The sequence below is a fragment of the Lepus europaeus genome, chromosome 19, assembly GCF_033115175.1.
Source record: "Lepus europaeus isolate LE1 chromosome 19, mLepTim1.pri, whole genome shotgun sequence".
Classification (NCBI taxonomy): Eukaryota; Metazoa; Chordata; class Mammalia; order Lagomorpha; family Leporidae; genus Lepus; species Lepus europaeus.
Genome location: NC_084845.1, coordinates 18,072,791 through 18,095,436, shown reverse-complemented (window position 1 = coordinate 18,095,436; position 22,646 = coordinate 18,072,791). Strand labels below are relative to the sequence as shown.

The 22,646-nt window shown below is 39.8% G+C and overlaps 1 protein-coding gene across 5 annotated transcripts in view; it reads left to right on the top strand.

Annotated features, from left to right (window-relative positions):
- Positions 1-22,646, top strand: part of DPY19L3 (dpy-19 like C-mannosyltransferase 3) — a 90,135-nt gene that overhangs the window by 49,065 nt on the left and 18,424 nt on the right. For 4 of the 5 annotated variants that reach the window (XM_062178012.1, XM_062178014.1, XM_062178011.1 and 1 more), the window contains exons 9-16: positions 192-323; positions 7,673-7,774; positions 9,616-9,689; positions 9,862-10,020; positions 12,761-12,883; positions 13,537-13,648; positions 14,638-14,694; positions 18,788-18,870. In XM_062178012.1, coding sequence (XP_062033996.1) covers positions 192-323; positions 7,673-7,774; positions 9,616-9,689; positions 9,862-10,020; positions 12,761-12,883; positions 13,537-13,648; positions 14,638-14,694; positions 18,788-18,870 — 842 coding nt within the window. The remainder of the gene's footprint in view (positions 1-191; positions 324-7,672; positions 7,775-9,615; positions 9,690-9,861; positions 10,021-12,760; positions 12,884-13,536; positions 13,649-14,637; positions 14,695-18,787; positions 18,871-22,646) is intronic. The other variant, XM_062178015.1, reaches the window with a different exon arrangement.

The following is a 22,646-nucleotide window of genomic DNA, read 5'->3' as shown; positions in this document are numbered from 1 at the left end:
TAAAATTTAAAATGTTGTCATCGAAGGGTAAATAAACAGTTGGTATGTATATGGTTAGTTTTTAGATTTGTGTTTCTTGAAGTTGTGTGTGTGTTTTCTGCATTATTTGCAAACTGAGATTTATCCAGCATGTCACCACGGGTGATCTCCCAATACAATCTGTGTAACTATTTAATCTTTGGTCATTGCAGGCAACATGGCTGTATGGTATACAGATAGCAAGTTTACTCTTGGTCTGCATTCTCCAGTTTTTTAATTCCATGATTCTTGGATCATTGCTTATCAGTTTTAACCTTTCGGTGTTAATTGCAAGAAAACTTCAGGTAGGACATTCTTTTTGCCCTTAGTATTACTAAAAGTAGGCTTCTTTTTTTAAATTGTATGGTTCATTGGACCTTATTTTTATGCAACATACAAAGGAGAATTTATGACCAAATTCCCACTAAAAACACAAGTAGCATCATTTGCTTTTGTTCTTTTTTTTTCAAGTGCATGTTATAACATTCCTGTTTGATGCTTTCTGAAGTCACAGGTCATCCTACTGTTTTGACATTTATTATTTCTTTATTTTGATGGCTGACATTTATTAAGCAATTGCTATTGATTATGAAATTGTGCTGATAGGTTTTGTTGATGGACATTTTTATGGGGTACAACATAATGTTTTGGTTCATGAATACATAGTATAATGACCAAATCAGGGTAATTAGTATATTCATCAATATTTGTATTCATCATTTCTCTGAAATGAGAACATTAAAATGCTCTCTTCTACCTGTTTTAAAATATAAAATACAGTATTGCTGACTGTAGTCACTTCACTGTGCAATAGAAGACCAGATCTTATTCCTCCTGTGACTATACCTTTGTACACCTGTTGACCAGCCTCTCCCCTCCCCACCCTGTGGTAGCCCCCATTCTACTCTCAACTTCCTTGTGATCTAATTATTTTAACCTTTCACATATGAGTGAGATCATGCAATATTTTTCTGCCTGGCTTATTTTAGTTAACATAGTCTCCTGGTCCATCCATGTTGTCACAAATTACAGGATTTCATCCACTGTTGGCCAAATAGTATTCCATTATGTATATATGGCACATTCTCTGGATCTCCTAGACTATGTTGAATAAAAGTAAATGTGAGTATCCTTGTCGTATTCCATATCTTAGAGGAAGAACTTTCAACGTTTCCCCATTCAATATGATAATTAGCTGAGGGTTTGCCATATGCAACCTTTATCATGTTGAGGTATGTTCCTATTATGCCTAATTTGTAGAGAGTTTTTATCATCCATTGATGAACATTGAGGTTGGTTCCATATCTCGGCTGTTGTGACTAGAGCTGCAGTAAACATGGGGGTGCAGACCTCTTCTATAGACTGACTTCCTGTCCTGTGGCTGCATGCCCAGTTGTGAGCTTGCTAATTCTTCATTCCATTTTCTGGAGGAGCCTCCATACTATTTTCCCCAGTAGCTGTCCTAATTTGCATTCCTGCCAGCAGTTTCTAAGAGTTCCCCTTTCTCTACGTCATTGCCCGTGTGTGGGATTTTTTGCTTTTTAATAACAGCCATTATCCCTGGGGTTAGGTGATATCTCCTTGTGCATTTCTCTGATGATTAGTGATATTGAGCACTTTTTAATACATCTATTGGCCATTGGTATGTTTTTGCTTTTTATTTTTTATTTATCTTTACCTAGAAACCTTTTATTTAAGATAAACTTCATGCATTTCATATATACAAATTTAGGAACAGTGATTCTTCCCACCTGCACTCCCACCCTTCTTCCTCCTCTCTCTCCTCTTCCCATTCTTATTTTTTACTAAGATCTATTTTCAGTTAACTTTCATTTTTATGTCTTTTTAAATGTATTTTTATGTATTTTGAAAGACAGAGACAGAGATCTTTCATCTGCAGATTTATTTCCCATGTGTGTGCAATAGCCAGGGGGGCCAGACCTAAACCAGGAGCCTGGAACTCATTCCAAGTCTCCCACCTGAGTAGCAGGGACTAAAGTACTTGGGCAATGGTGCACCTTGGCAGGAAGCTAGAATCAGAAGTGGAGTCAGGATTCAAACCCTGGTATTCCTGGATGGGTTGTAGGAGTCCCAAGCAGCATTTGTTTTGTTTTGTTTGTTTTTAAGATTTATTTATTGTAAAGGCAGAGTTACAGAGAGGCAGAGTTAGAGAGATGTCTTCAATCCTATGGTTTACTCTACAAATGGCTGTAACAGCTGAGGTGAGCTGATCAGGAGCCAGGAACTTCTTCTGGGTCTCCCAAGTGGGTACAGGGGCCCAAGGACTTGGGCCATCTTCTACTGCTTTCCCAGGCCATAGCAGAGAGCTGGATCAGAAGTGGAGCAGCCAGGACTTGAACCAGTGCCCATATGGGATGATGGCATTGCTGGCGGTAGCTTTACCCACTATGCCACAGCGCCAGCCCCCAAGTAGCATCTTAACTGCTGTGCCAACTGCCTACCCTTATGTGCCTTATTTTGAGAAAAATCTGTTCTGGTCTTTAGTCCATTTTTTAATTGAATTATTTGAGTGTTTGGCCATCGAGTTGCTTGAGTTCCTTACCAACTCTGGAGAGATTCTCTTCACTGTTTTGCTGTGCACAAGCTCTTTAGTTTGTTTTAATCCTATTTGTCTATTTGTGTGTTTTGTTGCCTGTGATTTGAGATTTTATCTTTAAAAAAAGCTTTTCCCTGACCAGTATCTTGTAGCATTTACCCTAGGTTTTCTTCTAGTAGTTTCTGGTGGGTCTTACATTTAAGTCTTTAACCCACTGAGTTTCTGTGTAAGAGAGCATGTTGTCTGCAAACAAGGAGTTTGACTTCCTCCCTTCCAGTTTGGATGCTTTTTACCTCTTTCCACTGACTAAGTGCTTTAGCTGCATCTCCTAGACTATGTTGAATAAAAGTGGTCAATGTGGGTATCCTTGTCTTATTCCATATCTTAGAGGAAGAACTTTCAACTTTTCCCCATTCAGTATGATAATTAGCTGAGGGTTTGCCATATGCACTCTTTATTGTGTTGAGGTATGTTCTTATATTCCTAACTTGTAGAGAGTTTTTCTTGAAAGGATGTTGAATTTTATCAACTGCCTTTTCTGTATCTATGAGCTTATAATTTTTGTCTTTGATTCTGTTTCTGCAATGCATTATATTTATTGACTGGCATATGTTGAGCTATCTTTGCATCACTAGGATGAATCCCACTTGATCAAAGTGAATGGTCTTTTTAATTTGCCATTTAACATGATTTGCAAATATTGTGTTGAGGATTTTTACATCTGTATTCCTTTTTTGTGTTCTGTCTTTGTCCAGTCTTGGCATCAGGGTGATGCTGACCTTGTAGAGTGAGTTTGGAAGAATTCCTTCCTCTTCAGTTTCTGGAGTAGTTTAAGAGTTGGTGTCAGTTCTTAAATGCTTGATAGAAGGCAGCAGGGAAGCCATCTGGTCCAGGATGTTCTTTGAAGAGAGACTTTACTACCGATTCAAGCATGTTGCTTATTACATGTCTATTCAGGTTTTCTGTTTCTGAATTATTCAATTTTGGTAGGTTGTGTGTGTCCAGAAATTTATCCATTTCCCTAAATTTTTCAATGAATTGGTATACAGTTGCTCATAGTAGTCTTTTATGATGCTTTATATGTTCATGGTGCCAGTTATGTCTCCACTTTCATCTCTGATTATATTTGTTTCTTTTTTTTTCTTAGTCTATCTAAAGATTTGTTGATGTTTTTTTTTTTTTCTATTCAAAAACCAGCTCTTTGTTTTATTGACCTTTTGGGTTTGTTTTTAAAATCTTTTATTTGTTTCTGCTCAGATATTTATTATTCCTTTCCATCTAATTTGGGGATTGTTTTTTTCTCTAGTTTCTTGAGGTGCATCATTAGGTTGTTTGAGATCTTTCTTCTTTTCTGAAGTAGGTATTTATTGCTTCTCTCTTAGAACTACTTTCATTTTCATTTGTCTTGATATTTTTAAATTTCTCCTTTAATTTCTTTATTGACCTATTGGTTCTTCAAGAGCTTGTGTTTAATTTCCATATATTTATACAATTTCCAAAATTCTTCCTGTCGTTGATTTCTGGTTTTATTCCACTGTGGTCAGAAAAGATACTTGACATGAGATTTTTTTTTTTTTTTTTTTTTTTTTTTTACTTTCATTGATGACTTCTTTTGTGGCCTAACCTGTGATATATCTTGGAGAATGTTCCAAGTGTAGTTGAAAAGAAAGTATATTCTTTCTTCAGCTATTGGATGGAATGTTCTCTGAATGTCTCTGAGGTCCGTTTGCTCTAGAATGCAGTTAAAATCCAGGGTTTCTTTGTTGATTTTCTATCTGGAGGAGAGGAGTTCATGTTCCCTACTGTCACTGTACTGCAATCTGGCTCTCCTTTTAGATCTATTCTTGTTCACTTTATGTATTTAGGTGTTCTGACGTTGCATGCACACATTATATTTATAATTGATCTTGTTGTATCTCTTTAGAAGGGTATAAGAACCTTATTTTTGTCTTTTTATAATGTTTGACTTGAAGTCTATTTTATCAGACATAAATATAGCTCCTCCTGCTCTCTTTTGTATCTATTGGTATGGGATATCTTTTTCTGTCCGCTCTCAGTCTGTGTGTGGCCTTATAAGTGAAGTGATTATCTCCTAGGTAAGCATATACTTGGGTCTTATTTTTTCATCTGTTCAGCTACTCTGTGTCTTTTAATTGGAGAATTTGATCCATTCACGTTCAAAGTAATTACTGATAGGCAAAGTCATAGTGTTGTGGAGTTGACCCCTGGGGGCTTGGTTCTGGTTCTTGTCTCTACACAGGAATTCAGGTAGGAGACAGAGTTGTACAGGAAAGCAGGAGTTATGTAAAGCAAAGGAATATTACATGCTCAAGATGTTAGTGTGGATAAGCAAGAGCGACAAAGAGAGGAAGTGAACAAAAAACACCAAGAAAAAAAAAAAAAAAACAAGGTTTGGGCCATCCTTTTTTACTATCAGTAGGCATAGAGGGTAGTGTCTAGGGTGGGACTTAATTGACTATTCGGAAGGGCAGAGTTTGGGATGGGGTATGAATTCTGCCCATTTCCATGCCCTTTTTGGACATCTTGGACGTGTCGGGTGCATGATGGGAGTGGGAGAGCTAGCCGTAATTTTATTATGATGACCTAAAGGTCATCGTGGAGACACAACCTGAAGCCATATTGAGTATTTCCAGATGGCACTAGTTCTAAGTTTGCAGTATTGTGGAACTTGCAGTTTCTGCTGCATGGCAATGGGGGGCAGTGCACAGAAATGGAGGTTTGGGTGGTGCAGACTTGTCTCGGGTAGCTGGGCTGGCTGCAGCTGACACACCTGCTGGCCAGGGCTTCTACCTAGGCTGTTTGGAACTATCACATTGCAGAGTGTGCACCACACAGATAGGCTGGGGCGGTCGAACCTCAGCTCCTCTATTAGCTGCCCACCTGCCCACATCATTAGTATTCCCATTTTTTGTTTGTTTGTTTGTTTTGTTTTGTTTTCTAGTTGTTTTGCAGATCCTCTGGTTTTGTTTTTTGTTTGTTTGTTTGTTTGTTTGTTTGTTTTCTTCTCCTCTGACTTCCTTTGTGGTTAAGTGATTTTCTCTGGCAGTCTGCTTTGATTCCTTGCTTTTTATTTTTAGTGTATCTATTAGAGGTTTTTGCTTTGTGGTTACCATGAGGTTTACCTTGTTTTAGTTATAATGAATTATTTTAAAGCTGATAATGTTTATCACAGAGAAAGAAGAAAAACATTCTGCACTTTAACTCCATTCTCCTCTGCATTTTGAACTTTTGATGTCACAGTTTACACCTTTTTATATTGTTTATCACTTAAGAAGTTATTGTAGCTGTTACTATTCTTGTCTTTTAACCTCCTTACTTAAGATATAAGTGGTTTATACCCTCCACGATTACAGTATTGGAGTATTCTGGTTTTTTCTGGATACTTGTTTACTTATAGGTTTTAAACCGTCCCAGGTTTTTGTATTACACACTCGACTTCTCCAGTGCCCAGAACTCCCTTTAGCATTTCTCTTAAGACAGGACACTGGTGTTAATGAATTCCCTCAGCCTTTGTTTGGGATGAAATTCATTATTTCTTAAAGAGTTGGAACCTTTATTTAATTCAATTATTAGGCAAAGCTGCCTGGTCAAATGTCATTGATTTAAAGTTGAAGTAAAGGGAACTGTAGCTTTTCTGTGTGTGAACTCAAGATTGAGAAGAGCCTGCTGCCTGCAGGAGTGTGTGCACGGCTCCAGCTGCGCACCTGCTGTTCTTCCCCAGCCTTCCATATTGTTACTGAACATTCACTCTGTTTTCAGTTAACGTCTTAAAACCTTCAGAAATAATTGCACATTTCCTAAGGTATTGTAAAGCCCTGTGAAAATACTGAACTGATCTTTTGGTTTTACTATATAATTACATTTCTTAAATTTACATGAGATTTGAGAGTTTGTTTCTCCTTAACATTGTCACAAAGCCCATTTTCTTTTGCACATGCTGTTAAGTATTTCTGTCTTAAGCCATTTTGTTTTTTTCTTCGAGAAGAAGAAATCCCTTTTTTAAAAGATTTATTTGTTTATTTATTCATTCATTCATTTGCCTGATTTATGGTTTGAAAGACAAAGGGACAGAGACAGAGAAAGAATTTTATTCTGCTGGGCTGTGCCCTCTCTCTCTCTCTCTCTCTCTCTCTCTCTCACACACACACACACACACACAGCACCTGCGCTTTATTAGTCTTTTGAGGGAGCAGCGCTGTGGACACACTATAACAAAGATATTTTTGAAAACCAGGCTTTTAGTCATCTATTAAGAACAACAGTTCTTATTCATGCTTTTAACCTTAATTATAGATAAATAACTCTCAAACTTGGAAGCTTTTGATGTTATATTGAGTATGTATAGAAAGGGCACAGTTTACTTTCTGTGCTGATCGATCTTTTATTTGAATTATAGCTGTGTCTGTGATCTGTGAGGTAATGGATAAATGCTATACTGATCTGCTCAGTTCGCACACCTCAGACCTTCCAAGCGATAGGCCCCAGTACCTGGTCACGAAGGTCTTTTTAGAAGCGCTGTGGCATAGTGTGTTAAGCTGCTGCTTGTGGTACCAGCATCCCACATGGGTGCCAGTTTGTGGCTGCTCCACTTCTGATCCAGCTCCCTGCTAATGTGCCTGGGAAAGCAGTGGAGGATGCTCAAGTGTTTGGGCCCCTGCACCCATGTGGGAGACCTGTAGGAAGCTCCAGGCTCCTGACTTTGGCCCAGCTCAGACCTTTGCAACCATCTGGGGAGTGAACCATCGGATGGAGGATTTCTCTCTCTCACTCCCTCTCTCTTTCTGCCTCTGCCTCTCTGTAACTCTGCTTTTCTAATAAATAAGTGAATCTTTAAAAAATAAATATAAAAGAAAAAGAGTAGGACACATTTCCTCATCTTATTGAGCTCAACATTAAGGGATTCGTTTAATCCTGGAGAATTACTAATATTAAGACTAACGAACAGAAGGTTATGTTTTCTATATACATATTTCCTGTACATTGTGTGATCCAGTGCTTTAAATCCTCAGGCAATTTCATTTTGTTTATGAAGTTATACAAAAATTTAAGAATTAAAACAGCTCTTTTAATTTCTAGAAAAACCTGAAAACTGGAAGCTTCCTTAATAGGATTGGGAAACTTTTGTTACATTTATTTATAGTTTTATGCTTAACACTTTTTCTCAACAACATTATTAAGGTAAGTTAACAAAATGGCATTTTAATATATTTTTAAAAGTTTTAATATGTTTTTAAACTTACTTAGAGCCTTGGAGATAGGTTTTGAAACTTTAAATTTTAAAGGAATTTTTGCTTTATACAGCACATAGCATTACTTAACAGTTACCAGTTTTGCCAAACAGGCTCAGTTTTAACTTTGTGTTGGTAATAAGGGTTAATCTGTTCATTTCATTCACTGATTACTGTTGATTCTTCTTTAGTATGTTCTGCCTTGAACTCACCTTTTAAGTTCAACTTTTTAAGAGCTCAACTTTAGAAGCATCAAGTAAAGATATCACTAAATTTTGAATATTTTACTTCTAGAAATAGCTTTCCCGCTATGGTGCTAAAAAAGCAGATGGCATGGTTCTTGGGCTCAGTTGATGAGTAACTGGCCTTCCTATCTGATTTCTGCTATGGAAAGCATCATGCTCATTCTTGGGAGTTCTCCAACATTTAACCGAAGAGTGGCCCCCGTCCAGCAGAGTAACACTTGTGGTGACTTAGCTTATATATCCCGTAGCTCTGCTAGAAGTGCCCTGCTGGAGAGTTTACTTTGAATCTGTTTTCTGATATTTTCACTGCCTTTTTTTTCATTATAGACCGTCTTTAGGGTATATAGGTCTTGGACTGTGGAGTCCCATTTGTTTTTATGCTGGAGCAAAACTACAACAAATTTTTCAGATGATTTTGCCCCTTCTAGACGACTGGGGTCAGAATGGCAGTCATCGGCAAAACAGACCCCTTCTCCCTAAGAGAGTGTCAGTCCCTGTTCTGCTCATCGCCCTCGAAGATGGGAAGAGCCTCCCTCAGCCAGCCACGCCTGCATCCTTACACTCCGTTCCCCTCTGTACAAACCTGTGCTGGGCCTCCTTCTGCCCACCTGACATTGCATTTCAATGATCTGTTCTTGGGTTAAACCAGTGGAAAGCTGCTGTGTGGACCACCTATTTCTGACTCCACAAACAACATCTGTTGCATTTCATTTGATGTTTTGCCGGTGACCTGCCATGAGAGGAATTAGAAAAAATGAAATGCCTTACTGTTTTTACTGTAGCCACAGGAAACATTTCTTGAGTCCCAGTTCTAGAACTGAAGATTTCCTCAGAGCCACTGGTTTGTTTGACTCTTACAACCCTATGAGTAACATAAATTCTTTTGTTTCCCTCTTTGCATTTGCTGGTGGAATGCATAAGAACAGATTTGTGGCCCATCTTTAATGAGCGTATTTTGTGTATTAGCCTCAGTTCCGGCTTCATCTTATTTATTTATTTATTTATTTTTTGTCTTCAGTTTCTTCCAATGTAATTTCTTTACCATTGCTGTCCTAATGGATTGCTATAAGCTATACATTTAAAATTGCATTAATTAAAATTATAATCACTACTGAGCACTGGCATGTGTTCACCTCTTGGAGGGCTACTGCTGTCTTGAACTGTCTTGGAGTGAAACAGCCACCGATTGTATCTGTAGACCCAGATTTCCAAAGCCAAACGAGGCTGGGGGGCTCCATTCCCATTCACTTTTCAGGTCAGAGTAGTGTAGGTTTTCTGTCTGTCCCAGAAGCCAGAAAGGCTCATCTTTTACCTATTTTGCATACTGAGTAAATGCATAAGAGTTTGAATAGAGGGTTGTGCTTTTTAGAAAGGGAACGAAGGAGAGGGAATTTGAAAGTCTCTGCTTTAGAATTCTTCAGTTCTGAGCACTGCTGTGCACTTGTTCCATGTACCCACACTCTCTGAAATTGGACACTCAATGGGAAATTACCAAGAAACTCTGCCTAAGGCACTAATGGCATTTTTTTTTCTCTCCCTTCTATAGAAAATCCTTAATCTGAGGTCAGATGAACATATATTTAAATTTCTGAAGGCAAAATTTGGGTTTGGAGCAACAAGGTATGACTGAATTGAACATCTGCTTGCTGTTGAATATTAAATCAGCAGGGATTTTAAAGCTTAAGTCGTCATTGTGCCTTCAGCTATTAGTTGAAGACTCATTTTGGGGGGAAATACAGTGTAGATTCCTCGCCTTGTGTGAATTTGATTTTGCTTTCCCTGTGTTCCCTAGGGATTTCGATGCAAATCTGTATCTATGTGAAGAAGCCTTTGGCCTCCTGCCTTTGAATACATTCGAAAGGCTTTCCGATACTCTGCTTTTTTATGCCTACATATTTGTTCTGTCCATCATGGTGATTGCAGCATTAATTGTTGCCTTTCATAATCTCAGGTATGGCATATTTCAGAAATTTAACACCCACTTTAATGAGCTTTTTATATAATGGAGTTTTTTTTTTTTTTTTTTTTTTTTTTTTTGAAGCTGAAGAGCAAAATATCAAACACTGAACAGAGAAGTGTTGTTTATCTGAGAGGGAAGACTCTGCTCTCAGTAGCTAAGAGACAGCCAAGAGCAGTGACCACCACACACATTGGTCTGGCTTAAGCATTGGCTTGTACTCTTGGCAACAATGTGATCTTTGAGCCAGTTGTGTTACCTTTTGGGATTTCCTTTTCTTTCTCTGTAGATTGAGAATCCTAAAAGTATTTATTCTAGCCTCTTCTGAGAAGTAGAAATAAATTGAAACAACATAACATACTCACAAAAGGGTCTCATGCCTGGGATATTTTACAGATGTTAGCTGTCATTAGCTAGTGTTGCTGTTGACTCTTGAGCTTCTATTTTGTTTGCATTAGGCCTTTCCTTTGGTTTTCTACCTTCCTCTAGCTGCCTTTTTAATATCTCATGATCAAGAGTTAGTTGGTGTTCATTTGTTTTCTTGCATTTTGTTTCAGGGTCATAACATTGGAATGGACCATAAATATTATTATCTAATAAAAATTTTAATTAATAATTCCCAATTTGTAAACCACATGTCTGCCAGTCTAGTTTAAAAAAAAAAAATCAGAATAGAAAGGCTTTCTTAAAACTCGTAGAATGCCTACCCATCAAGCTGATGGGGTGTTTTGCATTTACTATCCATGTTAAATTGAAAGAAAATTAAGTGTGAGAAGTTGAAGCTACCATCATTTGTGAAAACTTAATGAAGCTCACAAGGAGCCCCTTCTGTGTCGGTTGCTTGCCAGTTAAGGCGCTGGTGAACCGTGATTCACAGCCACGAGAGAGCTGTCGTTAAAAGGAGTCCCAATCACTTGAGGTGTTTTATGATTATGAAGAATGAAGCAACACTGAACCATGAAAATATTTCACTGACTATAAACTATTTTAGTATCTTTCGGCAGTGTTCTTTTATACCTAAGCCAAGATAAAACTTAGGCCTGTGAAAATGGATGGAAATTATTCTAGACAGCATAATTTACTGGTATTCCAGATGCACCAGGTGTCGACAGCGCTCTGGAGTGCCTGGGAAGCAGGAAGCTCAGTTGGCCCGCGGTGTCTTTGTGAAGTCTGTGCCCTGCTCAGGGTGGGTGAATCTGAGCCATCCCTGGAAGCTGACTCGTGTAGAATTAGAGATAAAGATTTCAGAGCAGCTTTCTCACCAGGTAGGGGTATTAGGACTTCTTAGAGGAAATACACTACATTAAAGAACTGTAGTATCAAAATGTGAATTAAGTTTTAAGTAATTTGAAGGGCATTTTGTTAGTGCCAAATATTTAAAGTATCTCTACCTGTCTAGTACGCAGAAGGATGATACTGTTAGGTTTATACAACAGCATTAGTGTGAAGGATGAACTAATAGGAGTAACATGATCCATATTTGTAGAATTAATAAGAAACCTCCTGTCTTGGCTGGGGAGGAGGGAGCTTCTGCAGGATCCTGCCAGGTGTCAAGGGGAGATAAGAGCATGTGTGTCTGTCTGGAGTGATCTTGTAGTGTCAGTGTAGAAGCCAGTGTTCAGGTTGTGATAGTTAACAGATAAGTAAGGGTTACTGCCAACGGTGAGAACTGCATCTAGAGTATCATTTTAGTTTCTTTGTGAATCTACAGTGGTTGAAAGGAGGGTTTCTGAGAAACAGAAGTTCTCTAGTTACCCAGAGAAGCATCACACATGCACAGTCCTGTTGAGTGTATGAGGGATTAGTAGGTCCTTAGGAAAACATTCTTTTTCTCTTAAACTTGCAGCCCTTACTGTTTTATTTTCCCCTCCACAACAAATGATGCAGCATCTGAGCTCACTCATCGGTCTTGTCACTAACGGAGACAGCCAGCCAGCATGTGCTTCCAAATGTGTTACATTAGAGTAGATCACATCCCCATGAACTACTCTTGCGGAAAAAGAAAATGAACTTGAGTCTAAGCAACTTTGCAATCCGATTACAAGTTTATAAGAAGGACATGGAAACAGAGGAGTGTATTAACACCACTGTAAGGAGACAGCTGAATCCAGAAGGTGAAATACGGGTCAGGTGTTTATGTTCCCGCAAACTGTTCACGTCTTATAACTCGGAGAGAATTTAAAGAGCTCCGTGAATGGAGCTGTGGACCTGGAGTCCGAGAGGCCTCCCAGAGATCCCATGTGCTGCCAGCAGGGAACACAGCGTGCACTGGTGTTGGGGTCAGGGAAGAATTCATGTCAGTCTTATTGGCTGTAACAACTTTAATGTAGCTGTCTTTTAATAAAGGTCATCTGTTGAACATACAGTGTGTAGAGATTATTGGTAAGTTAAAAGTTGGTGGTTCTTTGTAAAAAATTTGCAAATACTGATAACTTGTAAAACATCTTTAAAGATCTCTTATGGTTTCACTGATTTCAAAAGGATCTTTTGGCTATTTCTTAATTTAAAGAACTGAAACACTTACATGTGTAATGAAAATCTGAATTTGTATTATGCTAGTTGCTAGTATACTGTGACACAAAGCCTCATAAATTCACAATGAAGGCTGCTTGATTTCATCTTAAGTAAATAATACATTCTTCAATAAGGCATAAGTTTTCTTCTTCTTTTTAAAAGAGATTTACCTGAATTAAGATTATTTATACAGCTTTAATTTTTTATGTTTGTATTTCAGTGATTCTACAAACCAACAATCCATGAGTAAAATGGGAAAATGCACAGTGGACCTGAAACCAGAAACTGCATACAATTTAATTCATACCATTCTGTTTGGATTCTTGGCATTGAGTACAATGAGGTCTTTTTGTCATATCCTTTTATTTGATTTACTTTTTAATTCGACCACTCTTTACTTGATATTAGTTAGCAGTAAAATTTGGAAACAATCATTTTCTTAAATATTATGGTTCCTATAAAATTCTTATACTATCTTCTCCAACTGCAAAATATTACCTGCAGTTAGTTTTTTTCCCCAGTTACAAATGTTCCTCTTTCTTTCAATCTTTCTTTTTTTTTAAGATTTTTATTTATTTATTTGAGAGGTAGAGTTACAGACAGTGAGAGAGACAGAGAGAAAGGTCTTCCGGTTCACTCCCCAAATGGCTGCCATGGCCGGGGCTGCGCCAATCTGAAGCCAGGAGCCAGGTGCTTCTTCCCAAGTGGGTTCAGAAGCCCAGGGACGTGGACCATCTTCTACTGCTTTCCCAGGCCATAGCAGAGAGCGGGATGGGAAGAGGAGCAGCCGGGACGAGAACCGGTGCTCATTGGGATGCCATGGCGCCGGCCCCAGTTCCTCTATCTCTTACTTACGTGATAGTTCCCAATAGGCAGTTGAACTAATAGTGAACCCTTTGATGATGCTTTCTGTATGATGTTAAGTGAGGTTTTGTAAGGCTGGCTTTGCAGCGTTCCCGACTCTGGGTTGATGCACTCTTGTCTCTGTCCTTGCAGAATGAAGTACCTCTGGACGTCACACATGTGTGTATTCGCCTCCTTTGGCTTGTGCAGCCCCGAGATATGGGAGTTACTTTTAAAGTCAGTCCATCTTTACAACCCAAAGAGGGTCAGTGCTATTCCGTTTTCTTCTAAATTAAAAAATTTTTTTTTATTTATTTGAAAGGCAGAGTTAGAGATCTATCTTCTGTCTGTTGATTCACTCCCAAACGGGTGCAGTGGGTCAGGACTGAACCAGGCTGAAGCCAGGAGCCAGGAACTCTGTCTGGGTCTCCCATGTGGATGCAGGGACCCCAGTACTTGGGACGTGCTCCACTGCTTTCCCACGCACTTTGGCAGGAGCTGGATTGGAGCTGCTGGAACACAAACGTACTCATATGGGATGCCAGCATTGTAGGCAGTGACTTCACTGACTATTCACCAGCCCCTAATTTTTATGATTTTTAACATTTCTTTTGTACTAATTCTCTTGTTTTCCATAGTTAGTCATATATCAGTCTCAACAAAATGGATAGTAAAATTTGAAGCTAAAACTAGATAACTGATTCATTGAGATTTTATAAGGAATTATTTTTAAATAAGTTTTTAAAATAATTATTTTAAATAATTTAAATACTTAAATTATTTTATTTAAATTATTTTAAACATTTAAAATATTTTTAAATAAACATTTTTTAAATAACTTTAAAAATATTTTTATCTGGACTGTAAATTAGATATGTTCCTTATACAGAATTTTAAAAGACAAGAAGGAAAATTTAAAAATCACCCTTGGTCCATTTTTTTGGAATTACAACTTTCTATTATAATATGCTTTCCTAAAAATAATTGTTAGTAAGTGCATGATAATGTTTAGTAGCCTGCAAATGCAGTTTTGAGTTGTTCTGCCCTGTAGATTCACTAGGTGGCGATATGGTAGAAGCTACAAGTGTCTGTCAGTTGTTTTACACAGCGGAGACTCATGCTCCACTAAATTGTATTTCTGTTGCTTAAAAAAGAAAAAAGAGAGAGAGAGAGCCCTATGTTTATAAAGTGAAACCGTAAGCCAAAAGAGTTAAAAAATACTTGAAATCTAAATAATGTCTTTCTTACATATAGATATATATAATGCGATATTCAGTACCGATATTAATACTGCTGTATCTGTGCTATAAGGTAAGACCGATTTTCCTCATTCTTGTCATTCATCTGTTTAGCAGAATAGCTGCCGTGATTCATGTATCTTATGTATTATTTGGCAAATAGAGTGGCTTGTGGAGTTTATAAACCTCTCTTTAGCTTCTTGTTGCAATTGACAGTGAAAAGAAAACTGCTATGTTCCGCAAATAGTTTTTAAGTAAAAAGTCTATAACAGCAACTACTATTCAGTCATTCTAATTAGTTTTGGCTTTGATCTTTATTATTCAGCTAATGAAAATTCTGAAAATACAGTGTTTTCATACCTACTTTGAAATAAATAAAGTAGGAAAATTATTGCCTCCATTACCCGATCTGTATAATAGTGTAGGAGATTTTAAAGTGTGTCTTACTTTACTCTGTATTTTATTAGATGTTATCTTTGTGAGAAAACTGCACACACATTAGTACAGTCTGAGGTTAGGCCTTTTTATCTGTTCTCCCACTTCCAGTGGGGAGTAACAAATTCTTCATATTCGCAGCTGACGGACTTCCAAAGCAGCATTAACTGCTTCAGCTGAGGCTGCTCTGTCAGGGACAGTGGTCACTGATCAGGTTGACAGACTTGTGGCTTGTGTCATAGCCTGGCAGGTAGCACAGATTGTTCTACCTAACCAAGTGCTTGCTCTTTTTAAGAAAAAAAAAAAAATTTAAGTTTTTTTTTTTTTTTTTTTTTAATCTGATTTTAAACTTGACCTTGAGAAGGCCCTGGTTTGGGAGGGGTTAGCCTATGGGGGCTAACAGAGCAAGGGTCAGGGTCAGTTGTAGCTGCTCAGCTTTTGGTTTCCTTTGGGCATATTTTCATGTAAGATTTTGTGAATGGAAGGTTTTAGGTTAAAAAGAAATGATTGGTAATGATCACGTTGTAGATTTTTTTTTTTTTTTAAGATTTATTTATTTATTTGAAAGTCAGAGTTACACAGAGAGAGGAGAGGCAGAGACAGAGAGGTCTTCCATCCGCTGGTTCACTCCCCAGATTGCTACAACGGCCAGAGCTATGCCGATCCGAAGCCAGAAGCCAGGAGCTTCCTCCGAGTCTCCCATGTGGGTGCAGGGGCCCAAGGACTTGGGCCATCTTCTACTGCTTTCCCAGGCCATAGCAGAGAGCTGGATGGGAAGTGTAGCAGCTGGATCTCAAACTGGCATCCATATGGGGTGCTAGTGCTTCAGGCCAGGGCGTTAACTGGCTGAGCCATAGCACCAGCCCCACATTATAGATATTGTAGATATTTCAAAAAATCATGTTGTATCCAAACAGTTACTAGTGTAGAGCTCCCTGGTAACTCTCAGAGGTTGGAAAACAGAAATTGATCTCTACCTCCTTGCAGCTGGGAATTTTATTGCGCTAGTGTCATTTCAAAACAAAACTTCTTAAATCCTCTGGAAAGCAACTTAACTGTCAAAGGGTTTTTTTAGGAGTAAGGCACCCCTACACATTGATTTTAAGGGCTCAGACACCCTCACAGGAAAGACAACTCTTCCATGTGAACTACAACAGCCTTCGTCATTGTCTGTAGCTCTGGAGGCCGAGTTCTTTCATGTCTCAGCTGTTTATTGAAACTGTCTTGATTTTCTTGAAAGCTATATTAGGACTTAGGTCTCTTTCCTTGATGAGGGCGAGGAAGACGCTGACCAAGAAGCAGACTGTGTAGTGCAGTGTGGCCCCTGACCAGCAGCATCGGCGTCACCTGAGGGCCAGTTAGAGCCACGTGTTTGGGGCCTGCTCCAGGCCTGCTGAATCAGAAGCTCCAAAAACAGTGCAGACATTCAGGTTAGAACCAGGCCTCCCAGGGATGCTGATGCACCGTCGGGGTTAAGGCCCCCACTGTAGTGTGGACAGGGCGACGCAGCGCTGCCCTGTGTGTAGCAGGATGTTTAGCAGCATCCCCACCTTCTACCCGGTAGACGCCAATAATACTGCCCAGTGCCACAGCCACGAAGGTCTCCAGACATTGCCAGCCATCCCCCAGGGCCTGTGGCAGGGTGCAGTTGGGGTGGGGTTGAGGGGGACAGAAGCCCTTCCCTCATTCCTTTTGAGAACGACCGCTGTGGAGATGGACCAGGGATAGCACTCAGACCCATCAGGTCTAGGAAGTCCTTGTAGATTTTCCCTTCGTTGGGGAGTTTGTGTTTTAAAGAAACCGCCAAAGGATGGGACCCTCCTCTGCCTCAGCGTAGCGTGGGCCTTCAGGAGAGACTCGAGTGTTTGCAGTTTTCACTGCATAAAACAGTGCAAATCTCCTCAAAATCTCCTCAAAACCTGTGAAATAGAAAATTTCAGAGAAAATAAGGATGTCATGGGTATTAAGGGTTACCCTGAAACCAAATCTGCTTTTTAGCTATTCCAGTTCTTACTGATTTATATGTAAGTCAAGTGAATTCATTTCAAATCCTGATTTCAGTTTTACAGAGCATTTGTGATGAGAGTTTCCAGATTTCTTGTTCATAATGCCAATTTTGCTGTATCTCTCTTTAGGGTAATCCTATTAAAAAGGAAAAGCATGTACTAGTCTCCTCTCTGGAGTCAAGAGTTTAATGAAATTATTATTCTGGCCTTAACTTCTTTGGATTGCTAAAATCCCACATACACTGCTGATTGCTTGAAAACAGCATTTAGTTAATCTAGCACTTACTTTCACATCATTTAAAGAGTTTGCCACAGCACTGTTAATAGGTTTTAACATTGTCAAAATTAATGCCAGCAACTTTCAAACTGTAAAAGTATCTAATATTCATTGAATCCACAGATTTCAAATGTTTTATCCTAAAAGAATTAGAGCATTTTATTATAAAGCTGGTATTCTACTGATTTTTCAGATTCATAGGGGAAATGGACTACTGAAACATTACAAAGCTATCAGCTAATCAGAAATTTTTATTTGATCTCTTCCAAAAACTAGAACCAGAAGGGCTGCCACCTGAGTCCATCCCCGGCAGTTTCTCTGATTCACCTGCCTAGGAAGCAAGATGTGAAGGAGCAGTAAAAATCAGCCAGACATGAGTGGACAGGCTGGGAAAGTTGTCAGGCCAAACCCCAGCCACAAACCAATCATTGGTTACTTTGGTTCTGCTTAGTGGTTCATCAATTAAATGATTGGATTTTCTACACCAGTGAAGCATAGGTACATTCTCATTGGTCTTCTGTGCCAGTATGTGGAATGAATTCTACAATGAACCTTAGGATGTAGGGAGTTGAACAGTTCAACTCTCATTTGATAGACTTAAGAATTAACTGTTGGATTACAGAGTTAAGCTACGTTGACTGAGTAGTGGACTCAGAGTGTAGTTTTCGTATTGTATCTCCGTGGCCTTAAGTAAGTCAAAGTGAGCAGTGTTGTGAACACAGTGATCAGGGCAGCAGCTGTCAGAGAGTCCTGCTCTCAGAACTTCCTCTCCTGTTGTTCCGCAGTCACATTCATGTATGCCAAACCATTTGGCCAGATGTCTAGTACAAAAAGTGTGATTGTGACGTTGTGTATTGGAAAGGGGGCTGGGTTTAGAGTCAGGTCTAGTTCCTAGCGCTGTGACCTGGCCAAGCTACCTCACTGTCTGAGCCAGCCTCTGTAACTTGTAAAATGAGAAGCCAGTCCCCATGGCGCTGCCTGAGGACAGAATGAGATCCTGTGTTCAGGAGCGTTTTCGCAGCTATAAAAGTGTACTGTCTCCTCGGGCACTTCCTGCAGCTAAGGGTAGATTGCACAGTTTTAGCTAATTACACACCGTGAGCTTTCCAGTGGCTGTACTCTAGTCAAAGCACAGTCATGTTGTACTAGATATTAACCCCCATACAAGAGAATTTTTATTGGAGTAAAATGAAGCTCGTTTTTAAAAGTTGACAACACCTCTAGTCCTAATTAGCTTCAGCTCAAGATAATTTCAGGAACTTGACTCAGAATTCTAGCCCATTGTGCTAGGAGAGTTGACCGCAGAGTGAAGTAGTTTTACATTGCAGTTGCCGTGTTTATTTAGCTCACAAGTTAAATGCAGTTTCTCTCTTTTGTTTTCATTTACTCTTTAGTGATAGTTGTGGGTATAGGGGTGGATTTTGTTTTTGTTTTGTTTTTAATTTCAGTTCTGGCCAGGAATGATGGATGAACTCTCCGAGTTGAGAGAATTCTATGACCCAGATACAGTGGAGCTGATGAACTGGATTAAGTAAGAGGATTTTTTTTTTTAATCTTTAAAATTTTAAGTGCCTTTTAAGAGTCACTGTAGACCTTATTTGTTTTTCGGGGATTTTTTGTTTTTGTTTTTTCCTGAATCTAACTGTGAAGAAATATTCATTTTTATTGAATTTTTCTTTAACAAACTGTATTTGGAAATAACTTACTTCTATTCAAAAATAATTCATTCCAACAACATCTCATGAAGAAAATACTCATTTAGAGATGCAAACAGGATCAGGGAATAGAATTTGAACAGAAATGGAAATAAAATGTTATTTAGCACCTGTGATAAAGTTACTTACTCCCTCCCAATTTTATGTGTACTGTTTTCTTTTTAATGCCACTCACATTTTCTGTTAATGCTGACACTTGAAAGCCTTCTTTCCTTGTCAACTATTTTAAAATCACATTGGAAAGCACAGTTAACCAGAGACAGAAGAGCTGAGTGCAGATTTCACTTTAATCATTGCCCAAGCCTAGGCCTAGAAAGTTTGAGATACAAAGACTGGAGCGTTCCCTTTGGTTAGTATCCTGCTGTCCTTATTTCTGCCTACACCCCCTTGCTGTGCCTCAGCATTCAGCATTGGAATGAGACTCACATGTTCCAAAGCTTTGTTTGTGAAACCTGCCTCCCACCAGCAAAAATGAACTTTTCTACCCAAAGCAGCCCTCCCATGCCCTGCACTACTGTCTTTTCCTGCTTTAAGCCAAATAGCAGCAGTGTGATTATTTGCGTGTAAATAGATGTTGCAAATCTTGGGCGACAGAATCTGGAAGCATTGGCTGCATTGTCTCCATCCCTTAGAGTTTTAGTGGCCTTATTGGCACTTGTTTATGACTAATGTTTACTAACCAGTACAGTTTAGCACTGCTTGTGTAATAAGAGATGGTAAATGTTTGATAGCGTAGGTCTCTTGAGTGCAATTCACAAGATTTTATAGAGATTTATGTCTAAAATATATATATGGCATTGGTCCCAATGTTGGACCCAGTTGGACAGTATGCAATGAGAATAATTTTTCACATATTTCCAGCACTGAGAATTGCTAAGCTGTGCTTTTTGTCTTTATTTATTTATTTAATTTTAAATCATGGCAGACAGTTATACAGAGTAAATAATTCCTTCAGTATGTATTGTATATAGGAAAGTTACTGGTGTGAAGGAGAGCTAATTACTTTTGCATTAACCACAGTCAGCTGGAGATTTATGACAAGTGCACCTGCAGGGGAGGCGGGTATTTTCTGTTTTTAATATGATGCAAGTGCATATTACTGAAATTAATGCCTGGGGACCCCCACTTTCTGAGGGCACCCTGGAGGCAGCAGGTCCTCCAGATCCACCTGGATGAGCACGGGGAGCACCCACAGCCTTGAGCAGTTCACTGGAGTTGTGAAGAAGGGATTCTAGCAGAGCCGCAGGTTGTCCACTGCCATCTCAGACTGGGTTGCTCGGCTGTGGTGTCGTTGTTCCCGTGCTCTCCCTCAGAGGGAAGTACCAGGAGTAATGTGTCTGGCTGTGAAAGACTGCGGGTGAGAGATTATTCCACGTGTGAGGACGACAGTATGTTAGCCTATGGCTCCTCTCTTGGGATGGGGTCTTGGTTCCTCAGCTCCTCCTCTGACTCAGTTCCTCTCGGTGGGTTGTGCCTTGTAGGCTTACAATCTTGACTGTTTTTTAATTCTGAGAAGCTAAAGGATTTGTATTGTCCCCTTCTCCCCAAATTTCTTCCATTATACTCTGGTCTCGCCTGTTTTCCCCTAAAGTTCTTCAGATGTAAATTGCCATTTTTGTAAAAATAGCTGCTAGGCATGTTTGTGAAATAAGCTTAAGTGATGATGAATGTATGCCAAAAGAGTGTCTATTTAGACACAAAATATGTTTGTTTAAATCAACATTTAAATCAGCTCTAGTCTGGCTCCAGTTCCAAACACAAGTGAATGTACTTAATACTGTTCCCACCCACCCTGATTTCTTCTGTTTCTGAAACATGGAATGCGACCTTCAACTTTGACTTCGCTGCTTTGATTGGTAGCACAGTGCCCATGCTGCTAGGGCGGTTGATCTATGCCTAGGGAAAAGCTGAGGAGTGTGTCTGACAGCAGCCACGAGACCCCCACCGGGGACCCAGCACTGCCAGTTGGGACATCTCAGGTGTCTGCGTCCTGTCCACTCTGCTCTCAGACAGCCAAAGTGCACAAAGCTGTCTGTCTTCTGTCCTTGTAGTCATGATGGCATCTGTTGGGACAGGGGTCAGGGTGGGGACTGTACTGGAGAAGAAGTAACTGTGGGAACCCCAGGACAACTGTGATGTGAGGCACTGGAAGAAGATTATCCGTCTCTTCCCAGCCTCTGCTTCATGGACTTGATCAAACCTCACAACTGCGTTAGCACGGTTGTGCTCCAGGGACACTGGGCTTCCGTTTGGAGATTCAGGCTTTCTACGTAGTCACCAAGGGCTTCTCTACCTCCAGGTCAGATCGAAGGATGCCATAGCCTCAGCCAGAATTAGTGCTTTTCTTTCCCTGTTGTGGGCCCAGTGTGATCTTTTATAGGCCCGAGGGAGAAATCAAGGGCACCGCTTTAGGGTGACAACATTAATCTGAGGTCATAGCCATGGAATTTGAATTTCTGTGACAACATTGAAGCTGTGTTATATGAAGCTGTTTACTTCTAAAGTCCTGTACTTTTTTTGAAAGATTTATTTATTTGAAAGAAATTTATTTATTACAGAGAGAGAGATGAGAGACAGAGAAGAGAGACAGAGAGAGAGATCTTCCATCTGCTGGTTCACTCCCCAAAGGGCCACAATGGCCGCAGCTGGGCCAGGCCAGAGCCAGGAGCCAGGAGCTTCTTTTGGGTCTCCTACATGGATGCAGGGACCCAAGCACTTGGGCCATCTTCTGCAGCTTTCCCAGGTACATTAGCAGAGAGCTGGATTGAAAGTGGAGCAGCCAGGATTCGAACCAGTGCCCATATAAGATGCTGGCACTGCACATGTCAGCGTAACCTGCTGTACCACAGCACCGGCCCCTGAAGTCCTATACTTAGTATAGTTCAATAGGTATTTATTGCATATGTGCTACATATATGTGGGGCACTGTGTTAAACATGTAAACTTGTGGTAGCGAGCTAATGTAAGTGCCTCTTCGTTAGCGTCAACATCGAGCCTCACCTCACTTGCTGCTGGCTTCATTCTTTTCTTCTGTATTCTTGTCTCCAGTGGATTAAGATTTCCAGAGGCTTAACAGGTTTAGTGGGAAATTTTTTTAGGGTTCTAATTTTTAGTCATACAAAATACTGTTTTCTGCCTTCCTTAAAGGCACAGAGATTTAAGTATAAAACCAAGGATTTTTAGGAATTAAATTTTTCTTCTTTAAAAGGACATTTTTGACTCTTCAATTAATGACATTTTGATCTACAAGAATCTTTTGTTGAAATCAGGCTCCCAGGATGTGGTCGCCCCAGCTGCCGCTCCTGTGAGAACAGGGGGTCAGAAGCCACGAGCCTCCCATGCTGCTGGCCCAGGCTTACCAGGCTGCCAGCTTTGCACAGTGCACTGTGGTCCCGCGAGATCATACCTCCCCTTTGCTGGTCATGTTTCCTGGAGTCAGAGGCCAAGACTCCAGGTGTGTTGCCGTGGACTGCGCAGCACACTTTCAGGGCTGAGGTGTGATTGGAGAGCACACTGGCTCCACAAGGCCAAGCGTGCCTACAGCCTGGTACACCCCTCATTCCTTTATGTCCTCAAGCACTTCATTTTGGCT